The 27,562-nt window shown below is 39.9% G+C and overlaps 2 protein-coding genes across 6 annotated transcripts; both read left to right on the top strand.

Moving 5' to 3' along the window:
• The first annotated feature begins 1,901 nt into the window (after positions 1-1,901).
• LOC136233493 (uncharacterized) lies at positions 1,902-6,570 on the top strand. 5 transcript variants are annotated; one of them, XM_066023164.1, is made up of 8 exons: positions 1,902-2,161; positions 2,823-3,662; positions 4,113-4,301; positions 4,399-4,490; positions 4,988-5,053; positions 5,138-5,207; positions 5,601-5,804; positions 5,889-6,570. In XM_066023164.1, exons 2-8 carry the CDS (start codon positions 3,003-3,005, stop codon positions 6,261-6,263), a joined length of 1,656 nt encoding a protein of 551 aa, XP_065879236.1. In that variant the 5' UTR covers positions 1,902-2,161; positions 2,823-3,002; the 3' UTR covers positions 6,264-6,570. The 5 variants fall into 5 exon arrangements, with proteins under 5 accessions (XP_065879236.1, XP_065879239.1, XP_065879240.1 ...); XM_066023167.1 differs by having other exon boundaries at positions 4,988-5,047; XM_066023166.1 differs by lacking the exon at positions 1,902-2,161 and adding an exon at positions 2,264-2,337.
• An 18,816-nt stretch (positions 6,571-25,386) lies between these two features.
• On the top strand, positions 25,387-26,623 carry LOC136233694 (floral homeotic protein AGAMOUS-like). Its single transcript, XM_066023403.1, has one exon. It carries the CDS (start codon positions 25,394-25,396, stop codon positions 26,621-26,623), a length of 1,230 nt encoding a protein of 409 aa, XP_065879475.1. The 5' UTR covers positions 25,387-25,393.
• Positions 26,624-27,562: the final 939 nt, after the last annotated feature.

The following is a 27,562-nucleotide window of genomic DNA, read 5'->3' on the forward strand; positions in this document are numbered from 1 at the left end:
AAGTGTAGAGATCGGACTATGTCTAAAGCTGGTAGAGCTACCTTAATTCGTTCGGCAGGTCAGGCTATACCTATTTACTTTATGAGTGTCTTTCTACTTCCCATCTCCACTACTGATGAAATACAACGAATGTTAAACTCTTTTTGGTGGGGTAATAAAGGGATAAGCGACCAGAGTATGAATTGGTTATCATAGGATCGGCTTTGCATTCCTACACGGTTTGGAGGGCTGAATTTCCGAAATTTCACGACATTTAATATCACTATGTTGGAAAAACAAGGTTGGCATTTCCTCATGGAACCCAATTCTCTTGCCAATAAGATCTTCAAAGTCAAATATTTTTCTAAAGGGGATTTCTTGAAGGCCCGATTGGGTCATTCACCTAGTTACATATGGAGAAGTATTTGGTGTTCCCAGCTTGTGATTCAAAATAGTATCCGTTGGAAAATCGGTGATGGGAAGTCCATCAATGTTTGGAACGACCCATGGCTTAGAGATGATGGTAATTTGCGCCTACACACTCCTAAGATTGCTGGTCTTGATGACTTGAAGGTTTGTGATTTATTCATTCCTAATTCGGTTGATTAGGATACTGAACTGATGGAAGAACTGTTCCTAACTCGAGATATTGCAGCTGTTAAGAAAATTATCATCCCCTGAACTGGTCGCCCTGATCAAATTCTTTGGCATCCGGAGGCCTCAGGCCATTATACAGTGAAATCTGCTTACCGGCTGACCTCTTCATTGGAAACATCGCCCTCTCAATTTCACCCTGGGGATTGGGACACGATTTGGAAATTAAGGGTGCCATGGAAAATTAGATTATTTATATGGAGCGTGGTCAGAAATTTGCTGCCAACACGGAGCAATCTCTATCGACGAGGGATGATCATTGATAACATTTGTGCGCAGTGTGGTGGAGTTAATGAAAGCGTTCAACATATATTTGAATCCTGTACAGTTGCGAGGAAGCTATGGTTAGAAAGTCGGCTGGATAATTTGTTCAACTCTGGTTTTGACTCGAATGCAGACTTCAATACTCAATTCTTGAATATCCTCACTCGAATTCCCCATGATAAGGCGGACTATCTAGCGGTTATGAGCTGAAGCTTGTGGAAAGCGAGGAACGACAAACTCTGGTCGAACCTGGCTACTTCATCTACTGATATTTGTTACAGAGCACGTAACACTCTACTCGACTTGCTTCAGGCTCAGCGGATTAAAACTCGAACTGTGGTGCGGAGTCATGATCAGCAGGTCCACTGCCAGCGATGGCACCCACCCCTGTCAATTTTTTTGGCCTGTGACACTGATGCAGCGACGTTTTCCTCGTCTTCAACGGCAGGCGTTGGTGTTGTTATTCGGGATAGCGCAGGTCACTTTATCCACGGGAGAACAATAACGCTGCAAAGTTTGATATCAGTTAAAGAATGCGAAGCCCTCTCATTACTTCATGCTATGGAATGGGTGGCTAGCAAAGGACTAGAGAAAGTTTCATTTATAACTGATGCAAAAACAGTAGCATACGGTATCAACCACAGAACAGATGATTGCACTGAATTTGGAGACATTCTCTCGCAATGTCGAACCATTCTCCATCAATACGACTTCTACTCTATCAAGTTCATTCCGAGACAAGCCAACGGACTGGCTCACGCCTTCGCTCATCATTCCCGATCAGAGACTTGTCTTCAAATTTATGATTGTATTTCGAGTTTCGTTTTTATTGTACCTTTAAGTTTTTGCCCAGTTGAGATTTATTAATGCAATTCTTTTTTTTTTTAAAAAAAAAAAAACTTCAGTTGAGTTGATACCAAAATTTGACCGTTAATACAATAATTTTAATTTTAAAAGCCACGTGTTTATCAAACGTTATCCTCCCTGTTGGGAGCCCAAACTTATCTGGACTGGATTATGGAATGAGAGATTAATGAGTTGTTCAGTTCAGTCCACTGTTAAACTTCCCCCTGGCCGCTCCTCCGGCTCCGTTGAGAGAATCAGGCATCCATCCTTTCCACGTCGTTTTCTCTTTCTTCGAAATATCTCTTTCAAGCTGTTGAAGAATAAGCATCTCTTTCAAATTGTTGAAGAATAAAAATATCTTTCCGCCTTTAATTGCATAAAAATCAGAAACTGTGATTCGTTCTTTTTCCACTCTCTGGTAATCTCTCTTTTCCTATCATCAAGCTTCTTTACTTGCCATTATTAATGATTAATTCCGTATTAAGTTAAGCATATTTACTTGTTTTCTTCTCGTTAAAATCATTACTCTCTGCTCTTTTTAATATATAAAGGAAAAACCTGAAACACTTTACCAATTGCCTTTGCAGTCTACTGGTAATGTTTTTCTGCTGTCTGTGGTCTGTTGATTATGAACCGGAATGACATATAATTGTCGTTACTATTGGATATCTGTGTGAACTTGGATATATATGATGTGATTGTTTCACTTCTTCAGATTGGAAGAGAATCGTGAAACCTGCTATATATGATTGCTGTCTCTGTTTTGAATTCGTCTGGATGTGCACTCAAATCGGCAGCCTGAATTCAGAATAAATTGTCTAATGTGAAGTCGGAATAAATTTTATCTGACTTGCTTGTAAATGCTGCGTTTATTTATTTAAACTCATATTTTAGTTGGGCAAGCTCGAGTACAGAAGAATGCATATTGTTAGCCATATTGGTATGAACTTTGAATACATTTTGATCTGTGCCTAAGAATTTCAAAAAATTTGTCCTCTCAGTAATGTACTATTTAAACTCTCTTTATTATTATTATCATCATATCCGAGCGCTAAATTATGTTACTGTTATTTTGTTAGGTCCTTTTCATATCGTAGCAGGACAAATTTGGGATACTTCACCAGTATAGTTTGTTATGCTAAATCGGACATTTTTTGCTTTTGAACAAAAGGAAGGAAACAAATTGTAATTTTCCATTCGTCATCCTCTTGTTTGTTGGCATTTGCAAAATGCATAGTTGACAATCGAAAATTGGAGAGATGGATGACGACCATTCTATTCTGCAAAACAATAGAGTGAAGAAACCAGAAAGCCACAAATATCAGAGTAGCAGAGATTTTATATCTGGCAATGAACTTTGGACAGATGGGCTAATTTGTGCCTTTGAGTTCGTTCGAGGCCATGGTACGTATAGGAGATCAATGAACTCAAAATCTACTTCAAAGATGCAAGTCCAAGCAAATGGACTAAGTAAGTCTTCCCCACAAATGGATAGGAGCAGATCACTGGAATCTTCATCCATTAGAGAGTTTAAGGGTAATCAAAATGCCCCCTTGAGTGACTTCAAAGACAGTCATATTGATCAATCAGGAAATGCCATAGAAAGACTACACGACAGTCGCTGGGTACCTATTGGGTGGGCTAGGATTTCAGAACTTGTCCAAATGGTGCAAACTGATGGTAGCTGGGATACACAGCTTCTGGAGTTGATGGATGAAGAGGATCTTACTGTTGCAGAATTAGCAGCTCCCTACTGGGAGCGCCCAGCAGGGCCTATTTGGTGGTGCCATGTTGCTGCTTGCCAGCCCTCTGTGCAGACCTGGCTCAATAATGCTCACTGGTTACATCCTGCCATTAGTTTGGCTTTGAGAGATGAAAGTCGACTGATCAGTGAACGGATGAAACACCTCTTGTATGAGGTAGGTGGATTATTTTTGAACCAACTGATGTTATGCTACATGTAATTTAATGTCATGTCATGCTATGTTTTGATATATGTCTATGGCCTGGGTTTGTAATTGTGCTTATGTTGGTATTTGATTCCTTTCACTCAAATTTACCAACATTGTCACATTGACCTGGTATTGTTGTGTACTATGGTTCACTTGCCTGAACTATCCATAGAGTTAGAATGAGATTTTTTTTGACATAGGTGGAAGTACACAAATTATAGGAAATTCCATAAGATTAGAGTTATGTATTGATCCTGGGTTTAAAATTTAGTCTTAAGTATTTTATCAGGCAGATTGTAACTCATTTGGAGGGTTCAAATCTCACATTTCACCTTAAAGTTTGAAAGAAATCATGCATTAGTTTCTCTTTCACAGTGTTATACTGGATGCTTATTTATGCTTTATGTTTTTACAAAGGTACCTGTAAGGGTTGCTGGAGGGCTGCTCTTTGAACTCTTGGGTCAATCAGCAGGTGATCCATTTGCTGAAGAGGATGATATTCCTATTGTTTTGCGCTCATGGCAAGCACAGAATTTTCTAATCACTTCCCTGCACATTAAGGGGTCTGCGTCAAAAGTCAATGTTTTGGGCATCACTGAAGTTCAGGTTGGTTGTACTTTACTTGAATCTTCATATTGGAGCAGAGAGCTGAAACATTTAGAGTCCAATTTGCAGTCTTCCTATAATTGTCTGATCTGATCAGGAGATTCTTTCTGCGGGGGGTTATAACACACCAAGAACAGTGCATGATGTCATAGCATTACTAGCTCTGCGCCTTACTCGGTGGGATGATAGGTAATGATGTAAAAAGTGAACAATACGGTTTCATTTTGTCTGATTCTTTAATACGTATTTCATCAACCTCAACTCAATTTGCTTTAAATTTCTTGATGGTATTAGCCGGTCCACAATTTAGAGGCCCTAAGAAAAATAAGCAATAAGGGTCCCTTTAATATAAAATTTACTAATTAAAGTGTAAAGGTTGGACATGCTTGTTAAATTTTTTTATCAATCGTCTTTTAGAAAGAATTAGACCCTCTTGTATTATTTTATCACTATCTATATTAAAACAAAATTAACTTTCATATATAAATGTAACACTAATTTTTTTTTTTTGGACCCCTCCAGCCCTGGGACCTAGGCCGCCGCACCCCGGGCCTAGGCGCAGGGCCGGCCTTACTGTTAAATTATGTCTGCAGCATTGAATATTGCCTGACCCACGTATTAGCTTCGAGTATTCATGACATTGAAACTTACCCTGCCTTCTCCAATTTCGATGTTTCTTTTTTTAGATTATTTCGCAAGTCCATCTTCGGGACAGCAGATGAGATTGAGTTGAAATTTATGAACAGGTTCCGGTACAAGTTTTATTCGTTTCTCCATAAATGCAAATTAATTACATTTTTCACCTACAATTTAGTTACAAAGATATCATTTGACAGGAGAAACCATGAAGATATGAATCTCTTGGGTGTTATTTTGAACCAAGAAATAAGAAAGTTATCAAGACAGGTATTTGTTCATCTGTTTTCTCTTGAAGTAAGCTTCTGTTTAGAGAAACTTTCACCAGTTCATTTATATGAAAAATGTAATATGTGGTAATTGGGCTCATGGATGTGGTGCATACTTGACTGTGTATCCGCATTATTTGTTTCGCTGTTTCAGTTTGTGTAATTATTTATCTTGTGATGTGATTTCTTCTTCTATCTTTGCTTTGCATATTATTTGAGTAAATATTATATATGAGATGTGTTTCTGTGATTCTGCTAAGATAACCCCTCTGTTGCTTTGATATCTGACTAATCATCATTAGATAGCCCAATTGTAAACTTAATCTTAGCACAAGAGGAGTGGTGTTGCACAAAAATTAGATAGTTTCTTAAAGCTAGCTTATTACATGTGCAGGTCATTAGAGTGAAATGGTCACTCCATGCAAGAGAAGAGATCGTTTTCGAGCTTCGTCATCATCTGAGGGGAAATGCAGCAAGATCACTGTTAGACGATATACGGAAGAGTACAAGAGAAATGATGGAGGAGCAAGAAGCAGTTCGGGGTCGATTGTTTACCATTCAAGACGTCATGCAAAGCACTGTTCGGGCATGGTTGCAGGTAGTGGATATCTTCAATTTCTCAACCCTCATTGGACTTACCTTATTAAGATTTTATTAACACAGTGGATATCTTCAATTTCAGGACAAAAGTCTACGCGTAACCCACAACTTGGCTGTTTTCGGAGGCTGTGGCCTTGTCCTTTCGATCTTTACTGGGTTGTTTGGGATCAATGTTGATGGGATTCCTGGATCAGTGAATACACCATATGCATTTGGTCTGTTTACAGCCATTCTGTTCTTCATAGGCGCTGTGCTAATCGCAGTTGGGTTGCTTTACCTCGGGTTGAAGAAGCCGATGAATGAAGAAAAGGTTGAAGTGAGAAAGTTGGAACTGCAAGAACTAGTGAAGATGTTTCAGCACGAGGCAGAGACTCATGCTCAAGTTCGTAGGAACAACTTGACCCCAACTGCCGGGGACGGGATTAATGATGATGTGGATTATGTTCTTATACAATGAAGACAGACAATAGGATGATCATTCAACTACACTAACCGTTACTCTAACAAATAGCAGTATATTAAGATTGGAAGAACTCAATCAGGGGTTTGCATGTGAATACCTTGTATATTCTCTTTACTCTTCTCAAATTGCAGATATCATAATGTGCAATTAATAGATATGGGATACTTAGTGCATTGTAGGATTTGCCTCCAACAAGGTTGGGATTACAGGGACATGCGGTAACGAGTTTGGATTTGCATTTACATTTGCATTTACTGTGTGTTCATAACTCTTTTGTTAATAAATTGTAAGGTTATATTAAGATTTAGTTAAATTTAATTAGATTATTATATATCTAACTAATTTGATTTAGGAAGGAAGATAATTGTTTTAATTAAGATTAAAATCAATTAACTTCCCCCTAATTAAAATCACATGTGCCCCCCTTCCAGTAGGCCTAGGTTCTGTTTTAGGAAGTATATAATGTACTTTTGTGGTGAAACTCTTAGCCTAGTGGTTAAGAGCTTACCTTGTCTTGGGAGGTTATGGGTTCGAATCACATCCGGGTATGGTGGGGATTTTTCTTTCTTCTTAATGTAAGCGCATTGCGCAATTTTTAAAAAAAAAGTATATAATGTACTTTTAAAACAATATTAGGTTAAATATCTTTGTGCAACATTAGTTTAGAGAGCTCTTTGTAAAAGTTTGAAGAACAAACTGTATCAAACACTTTTTTGATTCGATTAATTGGATTAATCGTATTTGATGGTGCTAGTACACTATGGATTCAATCAGACATTTCTCGTGTGAAACAATAGAGGAAGTTCATATTTCAAGTCATTAATCTCAAATCAATAGAATTGACTCTCGTTCCAAAGAGAATGGTAAACCTTTTTAATGCATTCTTTAAGATATTTAGCCTGATTCTTTTTAACTTAATTTCAGTATAACCAAGTTAAGTTAAGTTAAATTAATTTATTTTCAGTTCAGTAATTTATCATTATTTATTATTTATTATAATTATAATTATTTATATATATTTTATTATTATTTATTATAATTTAGGAAAAAGTACAAAAATAAACATTGTGGTTACACTTCGATCGACACCTTTGTAGTTTAAAAATTTACAAACGGGTACATTGAGGTTCATTCCGATAGCAAACACATGCCAAATTGACTAACAGTGTTAAAAGTTAAAGGGAAAAGAGTTAATTTTGTCATTATATTTATTTATTTTATAAATTAACCTACTTATTATCTAATTATCACAAACAAACCCCAAAATAAAAAATAAAAATCAATTACACAATTTTCTCCATTCTTCTTCTTCTTCTTCTTCTTCTTCTTCTTCTTCTTCTTCTTCTTCTTCTTCTTCTTCTTCTTCTTTTCTCTCTCTCTCTCTCTCTCTCTCTCTCCCCACAAGATTTATTTTTGTACTTTTCATCTTATTTGGGTTATCTGGCGGATCCGCAACGATGCAAGTTTCTCGGATTTGTTTCCCTGCATTCATTCTGCTTTGCGCCTGTTGTGGTTGCAAACCCGTCGGGCAGACTTATTGTCGTCTGGCACTGTCTGGAACTCCACGGTGGAGCTTCAGATTTTGGAGACGCTTAATGTCTTGCATCGTTAATCATCAGCTCCTCGGATTCTGCCTATTCATTGGTCTGCGCCTCCGCATGGTTGGATTAAGGCCAATTCTGATGCCTCGGTTGCTCAGGAGAATTTTAGCTGTGGGGGTGTTTTCAGAGATCATTCTGGCCATGCGGTTGGCTCTTTTGCTTTCCCTACGTCTTGTCATTTGGTGCACGTTGCAGAACTCACTGCAGCCCTCTACGCGATCCGCACGACTTTCAACAAAGGTTAGAGGCGCCTTTGGTTAGAGAGTGATTCAAGCTACGTGGTTGCTCTCCTTCGAGACATGGGTATCACAGTTCATTGGGAATTGCATAAGGATTGGCTTGAATGTCGAGGCAAAATTTCTGTTATGCATTTTGCGGTTTCTCACGTCTTCCATGAAGGGAATCAGGTTGACGACGTATTGGCAAATTTTGGTAGGACTAGCTCTGCTGCTATGTGGTGGGACTTCTTTCTGCTTTTCTGTTCTAGCTTTCTCTGGGACAATTGTAACGGCCGAGTCTTGTATCAGTTCGCTTAGTTTTGTTTGCTTTGTCTTTCATTCTGTTGGTTTTTTTTTTTAACTTTTCTCTCTTTTAATATATTCGGGTTTGAGTTTAGGGGCTTAGGGGATGCCAACCTTGTTGGGATTCCCTAGGTCTTCTTCCTTTATCCCTTTTTTAATTAAAAAATTAATAATTGAATTTAGAATTTCACTTCCAAACTAATATATAAAAAGGACTAATAAAAAATTGATAATTGAATTTAGAGTTTCATTTCCAAACTAATATATAAAAAGGACTAATAAAAAATTGATAAATTAGGGTATACTAACTAATGTTATATACGAAATATATCAATTGTTCAAATGAGAAAACTATGAGGTTTGGGAGCGATTAACCTAATTCTCGTCATGTCTCCCCTCATGCCGGTCTCCGGCGACTTGGCACCCTTCGCCATTGCACATCTGTTTGATAAAGCCTCCTTCAATAAATTTTCTGCTGCAAGCTCTTCACGGGCATCTCCTAAATCCTCTTTTGCCGACATCCTCAAGCAATCTTCTCCCTCAACCGCGATCCCTGCGCCGCCAACTGATTCGGCACCTCTCAACCCGGCTACATCGCTCATCTCCGAAGAGGGGGGCTTTAGGGCGGTCAGAATTCCTCAATTGCTTTATGAGGAGAGAATCAAAGCTGTTCAGCATTCAGTCATTGGTCGGGTGTCTCTCAGCAAAGGTGAGAAGCCATGGAAGCATATTGAGCTTAAATATAAGCTGAATCAGATATGGAAGAGGTCTTTCGACTGGAAATTAATCTCCCTTGGTAAGGGTTTTTATCAAATTGTAATGCCTGACGAGAAGGCACTGCAGTCTATTTGGAGTCAAGGTACGATTTCTCTCAAACCTGGCATCATCCGCTTCTCGCCTTGGTCTCCAGGCTTCAACCCGGACCTTCATAAATCCACATCTGCTCAGGTTTGGGTAAGATTTTATAACCTACCTTGGGAGTTCTGGGATTCCAGAATTCTTGCCAACATTGCTAGAGCGATTGGGGTCCCGCTTAGATTTGATAACAATACGGTTAATGGAGAATTCGGTCACTACGCACGGGTGCTTATTGATGTTGAATTAAATGGTGAACTTCAAGACAGGCTAAGAATTGACACTTATAGTCAGAAGCAGTGGATTTTTGTAGAGTATGAGAACCTCCCCCCACTTTGCGGCACTTGTTATGCCATTGGTCACTCCTCTGTCAATTGCCGCAGAAATCCCTCTGTCTCTAAGCCGCAAGCCCAGACGAGCAGACAGGATAAACAAGAGAAAGGTATGAACTGGCAAAGAGTTCAGAAGCAGAATGGTTTGAAGGCTGATAAGCAGGAAAAGCAGGTTCACATTTTGAAACGAGGTGAAGGTTCTCTTCAGCCGGGTATGGAAACAGTAGGGGCTGATAACAGACTTCAGCTTGTTCTTCACAGACCGGAGGTAAGCGAAGCTATGAATGGAGACTCCTAGGGAGATAGTAAGGATGACGATGAACGGGCTGAATTGGACGCAGATGATATGGCTACTCGTTCTCCAATAGATCTCCCAAAGAAGGCCTTTTCTCTTTCTGAATCCCCTGAATGGGAAAAGCATATGCTCAGATCTCGCAGCAGGGAATTAGGTACTCTGAACGAATTTGCTGCCGAAGGCAGCGAGTGGATAACAGCCCGTAAGAAATCTAAAGGAAAATCTATTGACCTGCGTCCTAAAGGGCGGGTTGAATCCCCTATCAATCACACATGAACATTCTATATTGGAATTGTAGAGGAATTGCAAACCTGGGAACTCAGAGAACCCTCAAATCAATGTGCAGAACTAATCATCCTGATCTTCTGTGCTTAGCTGAACCTATGGTTGATATTGATCATATCCATACCACCTTTTGGGAGTCAATTGGTCTACAGCTGGTTGCACACAATGATATCAATTCTATATGGCTTTTTTGCAAAATCGGAAGCAGAAGTCGCTGCTCCATCCTTATCAATCATAATCAGCATATTTCTTTGAGGTACAGTCTCAACCAATCTGAGTTTCAAATATCTTATGTTTATGGTCATAATAATGTTGGCATAAGAAGATACATTTGGGACTCTATTCTCTCTTTGATTGACTGTGACAAAAGATTAGTTCTGGGTTGTTGGTCCCTTGTAAGGTTGCAAATATAGTTCCAAGGGGGGGTTAGGAACTATTTTACCTTTTTAAAATGATTAGGGCAGATTTCTTTCCTTTGAGAAAAGATTATGTAACAGCGGCACTTAGCAATCAGCAAGACACTGGCTTAGTCAACTAGTGACTAGGTCAGCTTCGTTGCTTAGGTCAGGAAATAGCACTTAGAGTCTATTCCTGAACTAACTCGTTGGTAGCGCACAACTCAGCTTGACCTCTTTTACTTGGTCAGTTTTAGTTTGTTTTAAGCAAGCAATATATTAAGGAGTTAAGGGTTAGAAATACTTCACTCAGCGGAGTTATCCAGGTTCGGCTTCTTCTAAGCCTACGTCCTGTCCCCGGAACACGTTCCGAGATTTCCAATTCACTACTAAGCTCTTTAAAGGTAGAGACTCGAAAACCCTTTACAAATCAGAAGCTGAGTATAACAAGAGTACCTTCCTCTATACCTCTACTCACTTCTATTCTACTTCACTAAGTACTAAAACCGAGTACTTAGCTTCTCCTTTCTATTCCTAGAAATGATTAAGATTTGTCCTAAACAACAATTGCTAGAACACCTTAGATGATTGAGGATCAATCACTCTAGACTTTTACACAGATGAATAAGCTTGTAGTGTAAGAATTTGCTTTGCTTTTGATGGAGAACTTTTATACACGTTTGGTCAGCGTAACGGCTTTAGCTCAAAGTTCTCTATTGAATGTGGATTCTGAATGCTCTATTTATAGAGAGCCGTGAGAGCTTCTGGTTATTTCGAATTTCGAAATAACCGTTGGAGGGAAACGGCTACAGGTCGTTTTCACTCAGTCTGTTAGCAGTTCTCTTGGCCAATCAGATTCCAGCATCTTCTGTTCTTCGGTTAGTGTGACAGTATGTTCCTCCATTTTAGGTAACGTCAACCAGACAGCTTGCTGCGTCTTCTGATCTGTACTAAAAGAGGAAATACTTTGTCTGGAAGCTGTCTTATGGTCAGCGGCTGTCTTGTACGTTTTGTCGAGACAGCTCAGCAGCTTCTAGCCGAAGTTGTCTATGTGGATCTTCTGGATCCTTCTTTGCGCAGCATGCGTTTCATTACTTCAACGGCAGCGTTTTGAAATACGCGGGCTGAGTGATCTTGGGCTTGTTTGATTTGGGCCTTGACTTCCATATAGGGATTGAGCCTTATGATCTTTATGTCTTATAATAAATTATAAACTCAACATTGAACAAACACATTAGTAACAATAAATCAAAGCATTTAAACTTAGTGTGTTGTAGAATATTTAATTTCACTTAATTAATTTTGTCAAATCAAAATCCTGTGGAAAGGTGTTTCAACAAACTCCCCCATTTTGATGTTGGCAAAACTAATCAGCAAGGAACTCAGCGTTGAGCTCCCCCATGATAGTTGACCTTTTTGATTAAGTGAACTCCCCCGTCAGGGCTGAGCTACTGACTTAGTTTTATCCTAAACATTCTAAGGTTTAATTGAATAAGTCTAAGATCAGTTTTCAGGTATAGGTCAGCTTATGGGACATATTCTATTTTACTCAGTATTCAGCGGAAGTAATGTATAGTGACAGAGCGCTGAGTAATTTATTTGTTCAATGGTTTAGTTTAGACAGGTTCAATCATTAATTTCTACGCAGCATGCATTCAGATAATACTTAGCATTTGAAAAAATGAATAACAAAAGAAGTTAGGCATATTAAATTGCTTGAATAAAAATAAAAATAAAAGGACATTCATAGGGAATTCCTAACTTCTAAATTCTTCCTTCTAAATTCTTCCCTAACTTCTAACTTTGAGTTCCTTCTCCTGAATTGCCACTTTTCTCCCCCATTTTGCCAGCATCAACAGTAGGCAAATTCCCGGTAGGGGCAGTGGACTTGGTGAGTTCTTGCAGCAGACGAATTTGACCCTCCAAAGAATTCATGTGATTGACCATAGTCAACATGAGTTCGGTCATTTTGGTCATTTGAGTTTGGGTTGGTTGCTGCGCCTGAACCGAAGAGAAGTGGTTGATCAGGTCATGGATTTCACGCAGAATTTGGTGAGTTACAGATGGATGAGAGGACTGATCTTGAGTGGACTGGTTATGGTTTGGTGGAGGATGAACTTGTTCTTTAAGCAGAGTGTGAGCTGAGGCAATGACACGCCGTCCTGATTCAGTAGCACCTAGGTGTGCAAATTGGGTAGGAGTGGGCTCGCACTGAGTGCCTTGAGTAGCAACAGGACTACGGGGTGTGTTGACTTCAGGTGCTGAGTTGCTCTGGTATTGAGTTGAAGGTGGAATTTGAGCTTCTTTTGGACTAGCAGGGTTTTTGGCTTGTTTCTCATTTTGAGGAACAGAGGCTTGTTTTTGTAGAGAATCCTCTTGAGTGATGTTGGGCTCAAGAACAGTTTCTTCTCCCTTATCCATATCTCCTGCTGTTCTCATTTTCTGCTGAGCTGACTCAGCTATTTCCTGATCAGCTTTCTTCTTGTTTCTTTGCATTAGCCTTACTTTTCTTGGGACAGTACGAATATCCTTCGAGCAGGTTCCCTTTTTCTTCTCCTTCTCAGCTTGAGCAATCTCAGATGGCATAGTAGAAGTATACTCAGTTTTAGGTTCATTTGTTGGTTCTGTACCCTCATCAGATTGAGCAGTTTCAGAAGACTGCTCCAGATCTGTTAGATTTTCCATTTCTCCAATGGCTTGCTCAATCTCAGCCATAATATCCTCCTTCTCGGTGCTTCCATTTCCATCATATCCTTTCAAGGGTTGACTATGTGATAGTCCATTCAACAGACCTGCAGTGATAACATTTCCTGATGAACTTATTTCACATATAGTCTCTATATTCTTGTCCTGTATTATCTTTGTGATGAGATAACCCAAACGGAGCTTCCTTCCACTTCGTTGAAAAGCTCCGACCAAAAAGACAGGAAGATTGAATGGAGTGCTGGTCAGCATATGCCAGATGAAACATTGTTCAAAGTTGGAGGCAGATGAGGGTGAGCTGAGTTTAGGAAAGATGAAGTTGGTCAGCATGAAGTGGACCATCTTCTGATTTTTACCCATGCAGGTGCTGGGTACTTCTCCTTTGTGGTCTCTGGGTTTACAGAACCCCTTCATCTTTTCTGCGATGGCTTTTGGTATTGGCTCCTTTGTTGTCCTGAACTGGATCCCTGTGTTTGGTATATCTAGCAGTGTTGCTAGATAATCAGGGGTTATCACTATCTTTTGACCTTTAACTGTGGTCTCTAAGTAGTCAGAGTCATCTGCATCAACGTGCAGGTTGGAGTAGAATTCTCTCACTATCGTGGGATAGGTTTGTCCGGAAAGAGAGAAGAGACCTTTCCATTTGTTCTTTTCGATCCATTCACAGAATGGTTTCTCAGAAGAGACGAAACCAGAAGGAAAGTATCGGCTCCTTAGTACTTCTTGATTCTTGGTCCAAGAGTGTACCTTAATCATCCTTCTTATCATGCTAGTTGAAGGACCAGCATGATTAGTGGTTTTGAGGGTTGGAGAGAAGGTATTTTTGCTATAGGACATTTTTGAAGTTCTGAAGTTCTGAAGTGCTTAAGGAAAATTCTGAAGCTTTCTAAAGTTCAGTACGCGTAGAGAGAAAGTAGTGGGGAAATACCCACTATTTATAGATTTTTTAACTTAGGTTTCCGTGTGAATTTAGGTCGATTTTGCCCTTGGGTTGTCCAATCGGCAGAAACCCTGACATTTATGACACTTTAAGACGTATTCGGCGCATGCGCAGTACAGGTGTCATTATGCGTGTGGTGGCATTAAATGCTAATAATTACTTTTACTCAGCGTGTGTTGTTATAAACGTTTCATATTCTGAGTAGTTAGTTTTGTTCAACGGATAGTTATAGAGATTAGTTACTCGGCATGAGATAACTCACTCAGTGTGCATTTATTTCTGGGCATGTGATTTTGAATGAAAATCTTTAGGCACTCAGCATGGTATCACTCATTCAGCATGCATCATATCACATTTTTACTTAGGAATTTTAAGACAGTGGATTAAACATACCAATGGCTTCTCTCAGTATGCTGAATTGCTCTCGTGCTAGAGGCTTTGTAAAGATATCAGCAAGCTGCTCATCTGTTGGCACATAAGTCAGCTTAATTTCTTTCTTGAGTACATGATCTCTGATGAAGTGATGTCTTATGCTGACATGCTTCATCCTGCTGTGCTGAATTGGGTTCTTTGAGAGGTCAATTGCACTTTTGTTGTCGCATTTGACTTCAATTGTCTTTGTTTGAACACCATAATCTTCAAGCTGTTGCTTAATCCATAGGACTTGAGCAACACAGCTTCCAGCATCAATGTACTCAGCTTCAGTTATGGACAGGTCTACTGACGCCTGCTTCTTGCTGAACCAAGATACAAGACAGCTTCCTAGGAAATGGCATCCTCCAGAGGTGCTTTTTCTTTCGAGCTTGTCCCGTTCATAGTCAGCGTCAGTGTATCCAATGAGTGTAAAGTCATGAGTATTTGGATACCACAAACCTGCATTTACTGAGCTTTGCAAATATCTAAGGATCCTTTTTACAGCTATGTAATGGGATTCCTTAGGGTTAGCCTGATATCTAGCACAATAACATACTGAGAACTGAATGTCCGGCCTACTTGCTATTAAGTAAAGTAAAGAGCCAATCATACCTCGGTACAACTTGCTGTCTACTGACTTACCATTCTCATCAGCACAGAGGACAGTGTCAGTGCTCATAGGAGTGGATATTGGCTTACAATGTTCTAGTTCATATTTCTTCAATATCTCCTTGGCATATTTAGCTTGACTGATGAATATGCCATTCTTTCCTTGTTTAATTTGAAGTCCAAGGAAGAAGTTGAGTTCTCCCATCATTGACATTTCGAATTCAGTCTGCATTTGCTTGCTAAATTCCTTGCACATAGATTCATTAGTAGCACCAAATATGATGTCATCTACATATATTTGTGCCAGCAGGGTATCTTTACCCTTTCTCTTAATGAATAAGGTTGTATCAGCTTGACCTCTGACATAATTTCTAGTCAGTAAGAAGTTGGTCAGCCTCTCATACCAAGCACGTGGTGCTTGCTTGAGACCATACAGAGCCTTTTTGAGTTTGTAAACGTGGTTTGGGAACTTAGAATCCTCAAACCTTGGAGGCTGATTGACATAGACCTCCTCGTTTATTACTCCATTAAGAAATGCACTTTTAACATCCATTTGAAACAGTTTAAAATTCATATAAGATGCATATGCACATAAAATCCTAATTGCTTCTAGCCTTGCCACTGGGGCAAAGGTCTCACCGTAGTCAATACCTTCTTGCTGACTGTAGCCCTGAGCTACAAGTCTTGCCTTGTTTCTGACTACGTTTCCTTGTTCATCCAGCTTGTTCCTGAAGACCCATCTCGTTCCAATGGTCTTTTGGCTCCTTGGATGTGGCACTAGCTCCCATACATTATTCCTCCTGAATTGGTTGAGTTCCTCTTGCATGGCATTCATCCAGAATTCGTCATGCTCAGCTTCGGCAAAGTTCTTCGGCTCCTGAACTGAGACGAAAGCTACATTGCCGAGATACTTCCTTAGTTGATTCCTTATCATCAGCGTATTTCCAGCTGAGTCAAGAATTGCATTTTCTGAATGCCCTCTTGGGACTCTTATCTCCTTGGGTAGATTCGTGTCTTGTTCTATTTGTGTTTCAACATTCTCTGCAGAAGTAGATGGGTTAGTGAAAGTAATCTTAGGTTCACTCTTACTCTTGGTCAGCCGTTTTGTGAAGGACTCAGTAGCTGGTTCTTGATCAGCAGGTGCTGAGTTTGGTTCATCTTCTATCAGCGGCTGGTATCTTCCTGCAGGGTCAGTTTCATCGAATTGCACATGTATAGATTCTTCTAATACTTGAGTTCTCTTATTAAAAACTCTGTATGCTTTGCTGTTTGTTGAGTAGCCTAGAAAGATAGCCTCATCAGCTTTTGAATCAAATTTGGCTAAGCTATCTTTGGTATTTAAGATAAAACATCTACAGCCAAAGGCACGAAAGTATCAATGTTGGGCTTTCGTCCTTTCCAAAGTTCATATGGGGTTTTCTTAAGTATAGGTCTAACTAGAGCCCTATTCAGAATATAGCATGCTGTGTTAACAGCTTCTCCCCAAAAATACTTTGGAAGCCTATGCTCATCCAGCATTGTCCTGGCAATCTCAACCAGAGTTCTGTTCTTCCTTTCAACAACCCCATTTTGCTGAGGCATTCTAGGAGCAGAGAAGTTGTGGTCAATGCCGCTGGCTTCACAGAATTCAACAAACTTTTGGTTTTTGAATTCTCCACCGTTATCACTACGGATATGAGCTAATTTTAGGTCTTTCTCATTTTCAATTTTTCTAACCAAGTTTGAAAATGTCTCAAAGGTCTCATCCTTGCTGGTCAGCAAGATAACCCACGTATACCGAGAGAAGTCATCTACAATGACCAAGGAAAATCTTCTTCCACCCAGACTCAGCGGCTGGACTGGACCAAAGAGATCCAAGTGTAGTAACTCTAACGGACGTTTAGTTGAGACAATGTTTTTACTATGAAAAGATTGTTTGGTTTGTTTTCCAGCTTGGCAAGCATGGCATAGTTGATCTTTTTGAAATTTAAGTTCAGGCAGTCCCTCAACCAATTGCTTTCTTGCTAATTTGGCCAGGAGGTCCATGCTTACATGACCAAGTCTCCTGTGCCATAGCCAGGAATTTTCTTCCTTTGTGACTAAGCATACAGTTTTTGAAAACTTCTTTTCTAGGTCTAGCATAAAGACATTATCTATCCGAGGGGCAGTTAAAATTAAGTCATTAGTTTTACCCTCGTATATTTTACATCCAGTAGCATCAAATATAACTTTTCTCCCATTGTCACATAGCTGAGCTACGCTGAGTAAGTTATATTTGAGTCCGCTGACTAGGGAGACAGATTCAATAGTAGGATTACCTCCGATGGTTCCTGAGCCTACTATCTTACCCTTCTTGTTGTCTCCAAAACTTACACTTCCTCCTCGTTTACGTTCAAACGTGATGAACTGAGTTTCATCACCCGTCATATGCCTTGAGCATGCGCTGTCAATATACCACATCTTTGACTTCTCGGCACATCTCAGGCTTACCTGCATTGTAACTAGTTACTTTTAGGTACCCAATTCTTTTTGGGTCCTGACTTGTTAGGTGCAACAGGTATAGCATCATATTTTATTTTATGGCGACATACATGGACAGTATGGCCATTCTTTCCACTGAAGTCACAACTGACCTTCTGTTTAGGATTTTTTACTGACTTGTCAGCACCCCAGTGCTGAGCGTGCCAGCACACTTTAGTAGTGTGTCCTAACTTCCCACAAAAGTCACACTGGACTTTTCGCTGGGGATTCCATCTCTGCTGAGTACCTTGGTACTGAGTACCTTGATGCTGAGTTCTCAGAGGAAAATTGTTTTTGTTTGGAACCTTTAGTTGGTTCTGAATGGTTGTGACATCCTTCCTCAGTTTCTTGGAAACCGACTGGACTTCAGAGACAGACTCATGAATGGTTTTCATATTTTCATGTAAAACTGAGTTGTCTTGAAGAAGGTATCTGAGGTCACTCAGTTTGACCTCTTCCACTTCGTCACAGCGCCTGTTGAGTGCTCTAACCTTTTTATTACACTTCTTAACAAGTGTATAGAGATCACTCAGGGCATTAACCATATCGTTTCTGAGTTGGGGAAGAGAAATTACCTCATTTGATTGCTCTTCATCATCTGATGCGATGGATGGGTCAGCATGCTCAGAGACGCATGGCTCAGCAAGTTCGTCAGCCATAAAGCATATCTTTGCTGACTCGGTGGCCTCAGTTTCTGTTGATGAAGATTCATCACTGTCACTCCAAGTAGCCACCATTGCCTTCTTCCCACTCTTCTTGTCTTTTCTCAGCGTGGGGCAGTTCGACTTAATATGGCCAGCTTGATGGCACTCAAAGCATGTAATGGGCTTTGAGCTATCCTTCTTGAATTTGCTGTCACTTGAGTCAGCCTTATACTTGTCAAATTTTCTATAAGGCTTTTTGGAATATTTATCGTTCTTCCTGAATAGCCTCTTCATCTTTCTTGTGAACATGGCCATCTCCTCATCATCAGTTGAACTCCCGTCAGTGGAGTCAACCTTCATGACAAGTGACTTCTGCTTATTGTCATCAGATTTTTCCTTCACCTCAAAGTTTTTCATGGATATCTCATGGGTCAGCAATGAACCGATGAGTTCGTCATATTTGTAGGTGGTTAAATCCTGAGCTTCCTCAACTGCTGTCTTCTTTGCTTGCCAGTCTTTTGGAAGACTCCTGAGTATCTTTTTGACTTGTTCTTCCTCAGTGAAGATTTTCCCAAGTCTCTTGAGCTCATTAATGATGTTGGTGAACCTTGCGTTCATGTCTGAAATGCCCTCATCATTGTTCATCTCGAACAGCTCGTACAGTCTCATCTGCTGATTCACCTTGGATTCTTTTACTTTGTTTGTTCCCTCGTAGGTGACTTCCAGCTTCTTCCAGATCTCTTGTGCCGACTCACAACCTGAGATTTTGTTATATTCTGCAGTATCGAGCGCACAGTGAAGCATATTGATAGCCGAAGCATGGTTTTGAAGCTTCTTGAGATCATCCTCTGTCCATTCAATCTCATCTTTAACAACTGACTGGCCAGCAACAACTTTCACAGGTACAAACGGGCCTTGGACTATAGATAGCCAGGCACTCATGTTTGTAGCTTGAATGAAGTTCTTCATCCTATTCTTCCAAAAGGTATAGTTTGACCCGAAGAATAGGGGAGGCCTAGTAATGGACAGCCCCTCAGGTAATATCTGAGTTGTCTGGTTTCCAGGGAGAAACCGAGTGCTGTTTTCACCCATGGTATGGATCAACTCAAGGTTGTTAGACCTTTAGTAATGAGCTTTTAAGCTCTGATACCACTTGTTGGTCCCTTGTAAGGTTGCAAATATAGTTCCAAGGGGGGGTTAGGAACTATTTTACCTTTTTAAAATGATTAGGGCAGATTTCTTTCCTTTGAGAAAAGATTATGTAACAGCGGCACTTAGCAATCAGCAAAACACTGGCTTAGTCAACTAGTGACTAGGTCAGCTTCGTTGCTTAGGTCAGGAAATAGCACTTAGAGTCTATTCCTGAACTAACTCGTTGGTAGCGCACAACTCAGCTTGACCTCTTTTACTTGGTCAGTTTTAGTTTGTTTTAAGCAAGCAATATATTAAGGAGTTAAGGGTTAGAAATACTTCACTCAGTGGAGTTATCCAGGTTCGGCTTCTTCTAAGCCTACGTCCTGTCCCCGGAACACGTTCCGAGATTTCCAATTCACTACTGAGCTCTTTAAAGGTAGAGACTCGAAAACCCTTTACAAATCAGAAGCTGAGTATAACAAGAGTACCTTCCTCTATACCTCTACTCACTTCTATTCTACTTCACTAAGTACTAAAACCGAGTACTTAGCTTCTCCTTTCTATTCCTAGAAATGATTAAGATTTGTCATAAACAACAATTGCTAGAACACCTTAGATGATTGAGGATCAATCACTCTAGACTTTTACACAGATGAATAAGCTTGTAGTGTAAGAATTTGCTTTGCTTTTGATGGAGAACTTTTATACACGTTTGGTCAGCGTAACGGCTTTAGCTCAAAGTTCTCTATTGAATGTGGATTCTGAATGCTCTATTTATAGAGAGCTGTGAGAGCTTCTGGTTATTTCGAATTTCGAAATAACCGTTGGAGGGAAACGGCTACAGGTCGTTTTCACTCAGTCTGTCAGCAGTTCTCTTGGCCAATCAGATTCCAGCATCTTCTGTTCTTCGGTCAGTGTGACAGTATGTTCCTCCATTTTAGGTAACGTCAACCAGACAGCTTGCTGCGTCTTCTGATCTGTACTAAAAGAGGAAATACTTTGTCTGGAAGCTGTCTTGTGGTCAGTGGCTGTCTTGTACGTTTTGTCGAGACAGCTCAGCAGCTTCTAGCCGAAGTTGTCTACGTGGATCTTCTGGATCCTTCTTTGCGTAGCATGCGTTTCATTACTTCAACGGCAGCGTTTTGAAATACGCGGGCTGAGTGATCTTGGGCTTGTTTGACTTGGGCCTTGACTTCCATATAGGGCTTGAGCCTTATGATCTTTATGTCTTATAATAAATTATAAACTCAACATTGAACAAACACATTAGTAACAATAAATCAAAGCATTTAAACTTAGTGTGTTGTAGAATATTTAATTTCACTTAATTAATTTTGTCAAATCAAAATCCTGTGGAAAGGTGTTTCAACATGGGTGACTTTAATGCCATCACAGGAGCACATGAGAAAACTGGCAGGGGGCCTCCTGAGGGCAGTTGTCGGGATTTTAGGCAATTCATTAATAATGGGGCGTTTTCTGAGAGTGAAAGCACTGGTCTTCAATATACTTGGTCGAATGGGAGAAGGGGGGCTGATCATGTTGAGTGTAAATTGGATAGGGCTTTGGTGAATGATTGCTTCATTGACAGTTGGGATCGATTAAGATGTTCAGTTCTTCCTCGCAGCAAATCAGACCACAGTCCGATCTTCCTCTCTTGCGCTTCAGGCATGCCCAGAAAGAGTAGATTCCGTTTTCTTTCAATGTGGACTACGCATATCACTCTGCACAAACTTGTTTCTAAGCATTGGGACACCTGCAACATATCTCTCCCGCCTGCCCAGTTACTTTGCCATAAGCTTAAGACCCTCAGGCCTAAGCTTAGAACCTGGAACAGGGAAGTGTTTGGCTTGGTAGATAGCAACATTAACGCTGCATTGTCCAAGCTCGAACATATCCAAGGTTTAATTGCTAGAGAGGGTCTCAGTGATGTCAGATTTGCTCAGGAGCTTCAAGCCCAGCAGGACCTGGACCTGCAGTTGTATAGACAGGAGATGCTTCTAAGAGATAAAAGCAAAGAGAAATGGCTTGAAGCTGGAGATCGTAATTCTAATTTCTTTCACAAATCCGCCAAAATCAGAAAGGTGCAGTCCTCAATTGATCACCTTATGATTGACAACATGCTTGTCAGAGATGATCAGGCCATTGCTCAGCATGTGGTCAATTACTATGAATCGCTGTTTACAGGCAGCATCCGTCATGCAGATTATGAAAGTATCAGCTCTGTTATCCCTAGCAGCGTGTCAGAATTTGATAATGGCCTTCTAACCCAACGCCCTTCTGAGGATGAGATTCGGAAAGCTGTTTTTGGTATGAGCAGGGATAGTTCGCCAGGTCCGGATGGTTTTGGGGGTACCTTTTATCAGCATTTTTGGGACATTGTGAAACATGATGTTTGTCAGATGGTCTTCAGCTTCTTTGATTCTGGTTACATGCTCCCTGGAATGAATTCGAGTATCATTGCCCTCATTCCCAAGGTTGATGGTGCCAATGAGATTCAACAATTTAGGCCTGTGGCTATGGGAAACTTCAACTACAAGATTATTTCAAAAATTATCTCTGATAGACTTGCTCCTATTGCTTCAAGAATAATTTCTGATAACCAATTTGGTTTTATAGCGGGCAGGAGCATTCACCACTGCATTGCAGCGGCCTCTGAGGGGGTCAACATGCTAAAAACGAAATGCTTCGGAGGCAACATGGCTCTAAAAATTGATATAAAAAAGGCTTTTGACACCCTTGATTGGAACTTCCTTCTGGCAGTTCTTGAGGCCTTTGGGTTTTCTCTAAAGTTTAGAAGCTGGATCCTAGAAATCTTAAGGTCTGCTAGGATTTCAATTGCTATTGGAGGTGAAATTAAAGGTTTCTTTGGCTGTTCCTGTGGTGTTAGACAAGGGGATCCGCTTTCCTCCACTTTGTTTGGGCTTGCTGAAGAATTTCTGAGCAGATGGATTTCGAAAATGGTTAATGAAGGCAGACTGGATCCCATGCGATACACGAGCAGATCCGTGTTTCCCTCGCACCTTCTTTATACGGATGACCTGTTGATTTTTGCTCAGGCTTCATCGAAAAACATGAAATGCATTCGGGATATTTTTGGCTTGTATGAAGAGTATTCTGGTCAGGCTGTCAATTGGGCTAAGTCACAGGCTCTCTTTGGTAATTCTATCAATAATTTGCGCAGAAATCGGCTGGCTGGGATTTTGAATATTGCTCAGGCTACTCTCCCTCTTGGGTATTCCGCTGTTCCAAGGAACACCTAGAGCTCGCTTTCTGAATCCAATGGTGGATAAATTCCTTAGCAGGTTCAGCCTTTGGCGTGGACATACGCTATCTTTTGCTGGGAGACTCACCCTTATCAAATCATCACTGACCGGAGCCCTTGTGCACTCTTTCCTCATATATCGTTGGCCTGCGGCTCTGCTTTCAAAGATTAACAGAGCTATCCGAAACTTCCTCTGGACTGGTGAGAAAGATTGTAAGAAAATGATAACGGTCTCTTGGCAAACCTGCTGCCTGCCAATAAAGAACGGAGGTTTGGGAATCAAGGATTATAAGCTCTTCAATTCAGCTCTTCTTGCTAAGCTGTGTTGGGAGTTGATCCAAGGCCAGGGCTTCATCATTGATTTGCTGCGTATGCGCTTCTTAGAGGTTTCTGGGATTGCCAAAAAGTACATCTCTAACTCTTCAATTTGGTCCTCCCTGCGAGCTGTTTTTGAAGAAATCAAGCTTGACACTGTCTGGTGGATTGGAGAGGACTCTATCCGCAACTTCTGGGTTGACAGGTGGGTAGAGCCCATTATTGCAGAGCAAATGAATATTCCTGCTTCTGCACGAGTCAATCTGTTTGAGCCTATTCACAACTTTAGGCATAATGGCTCGTGGGTTAACTTACATTCTCTGCATGAGGACGTTCAGGAGGCGGTGCATCGGGTTGAAGTTATGATAGAGTCTGACTTTTGCATCTGGAGTCCAGCAGAATCTGGCAGGCTTACGGCAAAAGCGTTCTATGAAAGTCATTCTATGGGAGACCAGGTTGGCTGGAGTAATTTTGTATGGAATTCGTTCACTCCGCCTCGTAGATCTGCGACTTGTTGGAAACTGATTCATGGGAAGCTAGCGACTCAACAGCTGCTTCAGAAACATGGTATTCATCTGGCGCAAAGGTGTGTTCTCTACAAGAAGGGAGAAGAATCCTCCGCTCATCTTTTTGTCAGCTGCGCAATTACAAGAGAGCTGTGGTCTCTGGTCTTTAACGAGTTCAGTATGGGCTGTGGCTTTACTGACTCTTTTGCTGATTTCTTCAACGTCTTACGATTGCTGAGAGTTAGGAGATGTAGAAGGAAAATGTGGATTTCCGCAGTGATCACCTGCGTCAGGTTTATCTGGACGACGCGTAACAGAGCTATATTTGACTCAGAGCTCCATTCAATCCAAAATCTCAAGTACAAGCTCATGATCTATATCAGGGAAAGGAGCGTCAATTCTGAGAATGTAGCTCGAGCGTTAAATGAGCCTGAGTGCATTACTGTTCGCTGGATTGCGCCTCCGACTGGTTGGATCAAGGTTAATACAGACGGAGCCGCGAATTCTTCGGGAATTGCCGGAGCAGGAAGGATCTTTAGGAATTCTAGAGGGTTTGTGGTTGGCTGTTTTGCCCTCCCCTTGAGTTGTTCGCCTGCTCACATCGCTGAGCTCAGAGCGATTATGTTTGCCATTAATTCTGCCTGGGAAAGAAATTGGCGATGCATCTGGATTGAATCTGACTCGGCTTATGCGGTGCAGCTTCTAAACAATGGAAGGTCTGAGGTCCCTTGGGTAATCAGGAGAGACTGGCAATCCTGCTTAGCTAAGCTTTCGATTATGAATTGGCGTGCCACTCACATTTATAGAGAAGGAAATCAAGCAGCGGATCGACTGGCCAATCATGGGAAGTCTATCTCGGCTATATACTGGTGGCACTCTGCGCCTCACTTCTGTCAAAGCTTCGTGTTTGATGACATTTGCAATGTAGCTCATATTCGTGTTCTGTAGTTTTATTCTTTCATTTTTTTTCATTTTTTCTTTCCTTTTCCCTCCCTTTGTACTCTTCCTTTTTTTAATAATATTCGGGTTGTTGGTTGTGCTGGAGGTGCCAGCCTAGCTGGGATGTTCGGCCTTCCTTCGCGTCCCAACTTTGATGCAAAAAAACTAATGTTATATACAAACATATTATTTTAGTAAAGGTTAGAGGCTAGCGGAAAGGAGATCCCATGCATCCATATACAAACATATTATATTAGCAAACTCATAATAACTTGAGTGTATTAAATTCATATTTATATTATTATAGAAAAGAATCATACTAAGCCTCGTGATCTTTATAACTTTTATTTATCAAGTCCCTGATCCTTATAATTTTGATTGATTAAGCCCATAATCTTTAATTTTCACACGCATTTAGTCCTTCATTAACGCTTTATTTAGCAGAATATTAGTGAGAGACTCAATGTGTGTGAAAATAAACTAAATACTAATAGGTACTTAACATATCTTCTCTTTGGGGCGATGGAAACCCTAGCACCGATTGAGTCCTCAACGGCATCGATTTTAAAAAGCTTATTCGCGTTTGGAAGAGTAATATAACTAATAATAATAAAAATAAAACATTTTTAAAATTGATTCCAAAATATATATATCAGAGAAAATAAATAATTTTCAAAAAAAAAAAAGAGAGAAAAAAAATGTTAAATGAAGATTAATTTCACCTACCAATTTTTTTCGTCAACCCTAAGTTTCCTTTCTGAGTATGATAAGTATGGAAAGAACAACTTAGGAAGATAAGTGTGACCTTAATACCCTTTCTGTAAAATTGTTTTGATTATCATTCTCCTGCACTTGTAGTCCATATAATGGAAGGTATGGAAGAAGTTAACAAAAAAACCTTGAGTACAGTAGAGGTGAATATGACAGGAAAGAAGCAAAGCAAAGGTAAGCAGAAGATAGAAATGAAGAAGATCGAAAACGAAGAAGATCGGTTAATTTCGTTCTCCAAAAGAAGATCTGGAATTTACAAAAAATCAAGCGAACTGGTCACTCTATGCGGTGCTGAGATTGGTTTTCTGGTTTTTTCACCTGCTGGTAAGCCTTTCTCCTTTGGCCATTCATCCCTGGAATCCATAACCAACCGTTTTCTGGGACTCCCAATTGAAAACCCTAACCCTGTGGACGAAGCTCGTCGGAAGATTAGGATTCAGGAGCTTACTCAGCTCCATAATGAAATGATTAGCAGTCTGGAAGATGAGAAAGACAAGGGAATTAAGTTGAAGAAAGCGATGATGAAAGACAAAGGTAAAGGTAAAGAAGCTAATTGGTGGGATGCTCGTATTAGTGAACTTAATCTTGAAGATCTTCGTAAACTACATGCTAGGTTTGAAGAGGTTCACACAAATTTATGCAAGAAACTCTCTCTGGAAAACATCAATGGAGCTTCTTCCAGTTCCTCTTCGTTTATCAATAATGGTAATCATCCAATTGCTTTCAATTCACCTTCTTTTATGAATCATAATCATCCAATTGCTTTGAATTCATCTCCGTTTGCTCAGCCTGAGCCTGAGCCTCTTATGGATGGATCTTCGTTTATGAATCATAATCATCCAATTCCTTTGAATTCACTTTCTTTTATGAATCATAATCATCCCATTGCTTTGAATTCATCTCCGTTTGCTCAGCCTCAGCCTGAGCCTCTTATGGATGGATCTTCGTTTATGAATCATAATCATCCAATTCCTTTGAATTCACTTTCTTTTATGAATCATAATCATCCCATTGCTTTGAATTCATCTCCGTTTGCTCAGCCTGAGCCTGAGCCTCAGCCTGAGCCTCTTATGGATGGATCTTCGTTTATGAATCATAATCATCCAATTGCTTTGAATTCACCTTCTTTTATGAATCATAATCAGCCTGTGCCTCCTATGGATGGATCTTTGTTTGTGAATGATAATCACAACCAGTTTTCTGAGACTCCTATGAATGGATCTAATTTGTTTGCCCAGCCTCAGCCTCACCCTCACCCTCCTTTGAATGATCTGCAGCAGAACCAGTTTTCTAGCAACTCCAATGGTTATGATTTTAAACCCAGAGGTGGTTAAAGATTGTACTCATCATAATAAGAGTTCTAAGTTTTATGATTTATGTTGTATTTTCTCATTATACTCAATTTTGATCTGAATTTCAGATTTTGATTTTGAGTAACTTATTTTTTATTATACTAGTTAAATCTCAGTTAATTTTGATCTGAATTTCAGATTTTGATATATCAACTTGGACGAATAATGCTGAACTTGTTTATGGATATAAAAAAGAACTAGTATAATATGATGCACATTTCATAACTTGTCTACTAAAAAGGGAAGCATAAATATAACCCAAAATGAAACTAAAAATGGTATTAAGAAAAATGACACAAGTATAAATAAAACTGAAAAAAAAGGACTTGGAAAAAAGGTATACAAGCAAGTGAATTGCTACGATGAAGCATGAAAATGATAACAAATGAAATGAAAATGAAATTTATGTGAACTCATGAAATATGTATAATTGCTAAAAAAAATAATGATATGTGAATCACTAAAAGTGTAAGAATCAGGGCCTTACTAAACGCGGTTAAATGGGTTAGTGAGTTAGGGATGAACAATGTGATATTTGAGTCTGACTCGTTGGAAACCGTCAACGCCATTTATTCAAAAAGAGAAGATTTTTCCGAGTTTGGAGATATTACCACTCAGTGCCGGCCTGCCTTGTTACTGAACAACGGTTTTTCCGTCCGCTTTGTTAGAAGACAAGCAAACAGCTTTGCCCATGCTTTGGCTCGGGCAGCTAATCATTATGCTAGTCTAAATGTCTTTGATGTTTTTCCGTCTTTTATTTCTGATTTTGTACTGAACTTTTGCCATTCCATAGCTCATTAATGAAATTTATCTTCAAAAAAAAAAAAAGTGTAAGAATCAGTGTAAATAAGAGATAATAATAATGAAATTTGAACTGACGTTTTTTTTAGTAGTGCACATTTAATTTAATTATAACGTATG

Source organism: Euphorbia lathyris, chromosome 6 (genome assembly GCF_963576675.1).
Source record: "Euphorbia lathyris chromosome 6, ddEupLath1.1, whole genome shotgun sequence".
Classification (NCBI taxonomy): Eukaryota; Viridiplantae; Streptophyta; class Magnoliopsida; order Malpighiales; family Euphorbiaceae; genus Euphorbia; species Euphorbia lathyris.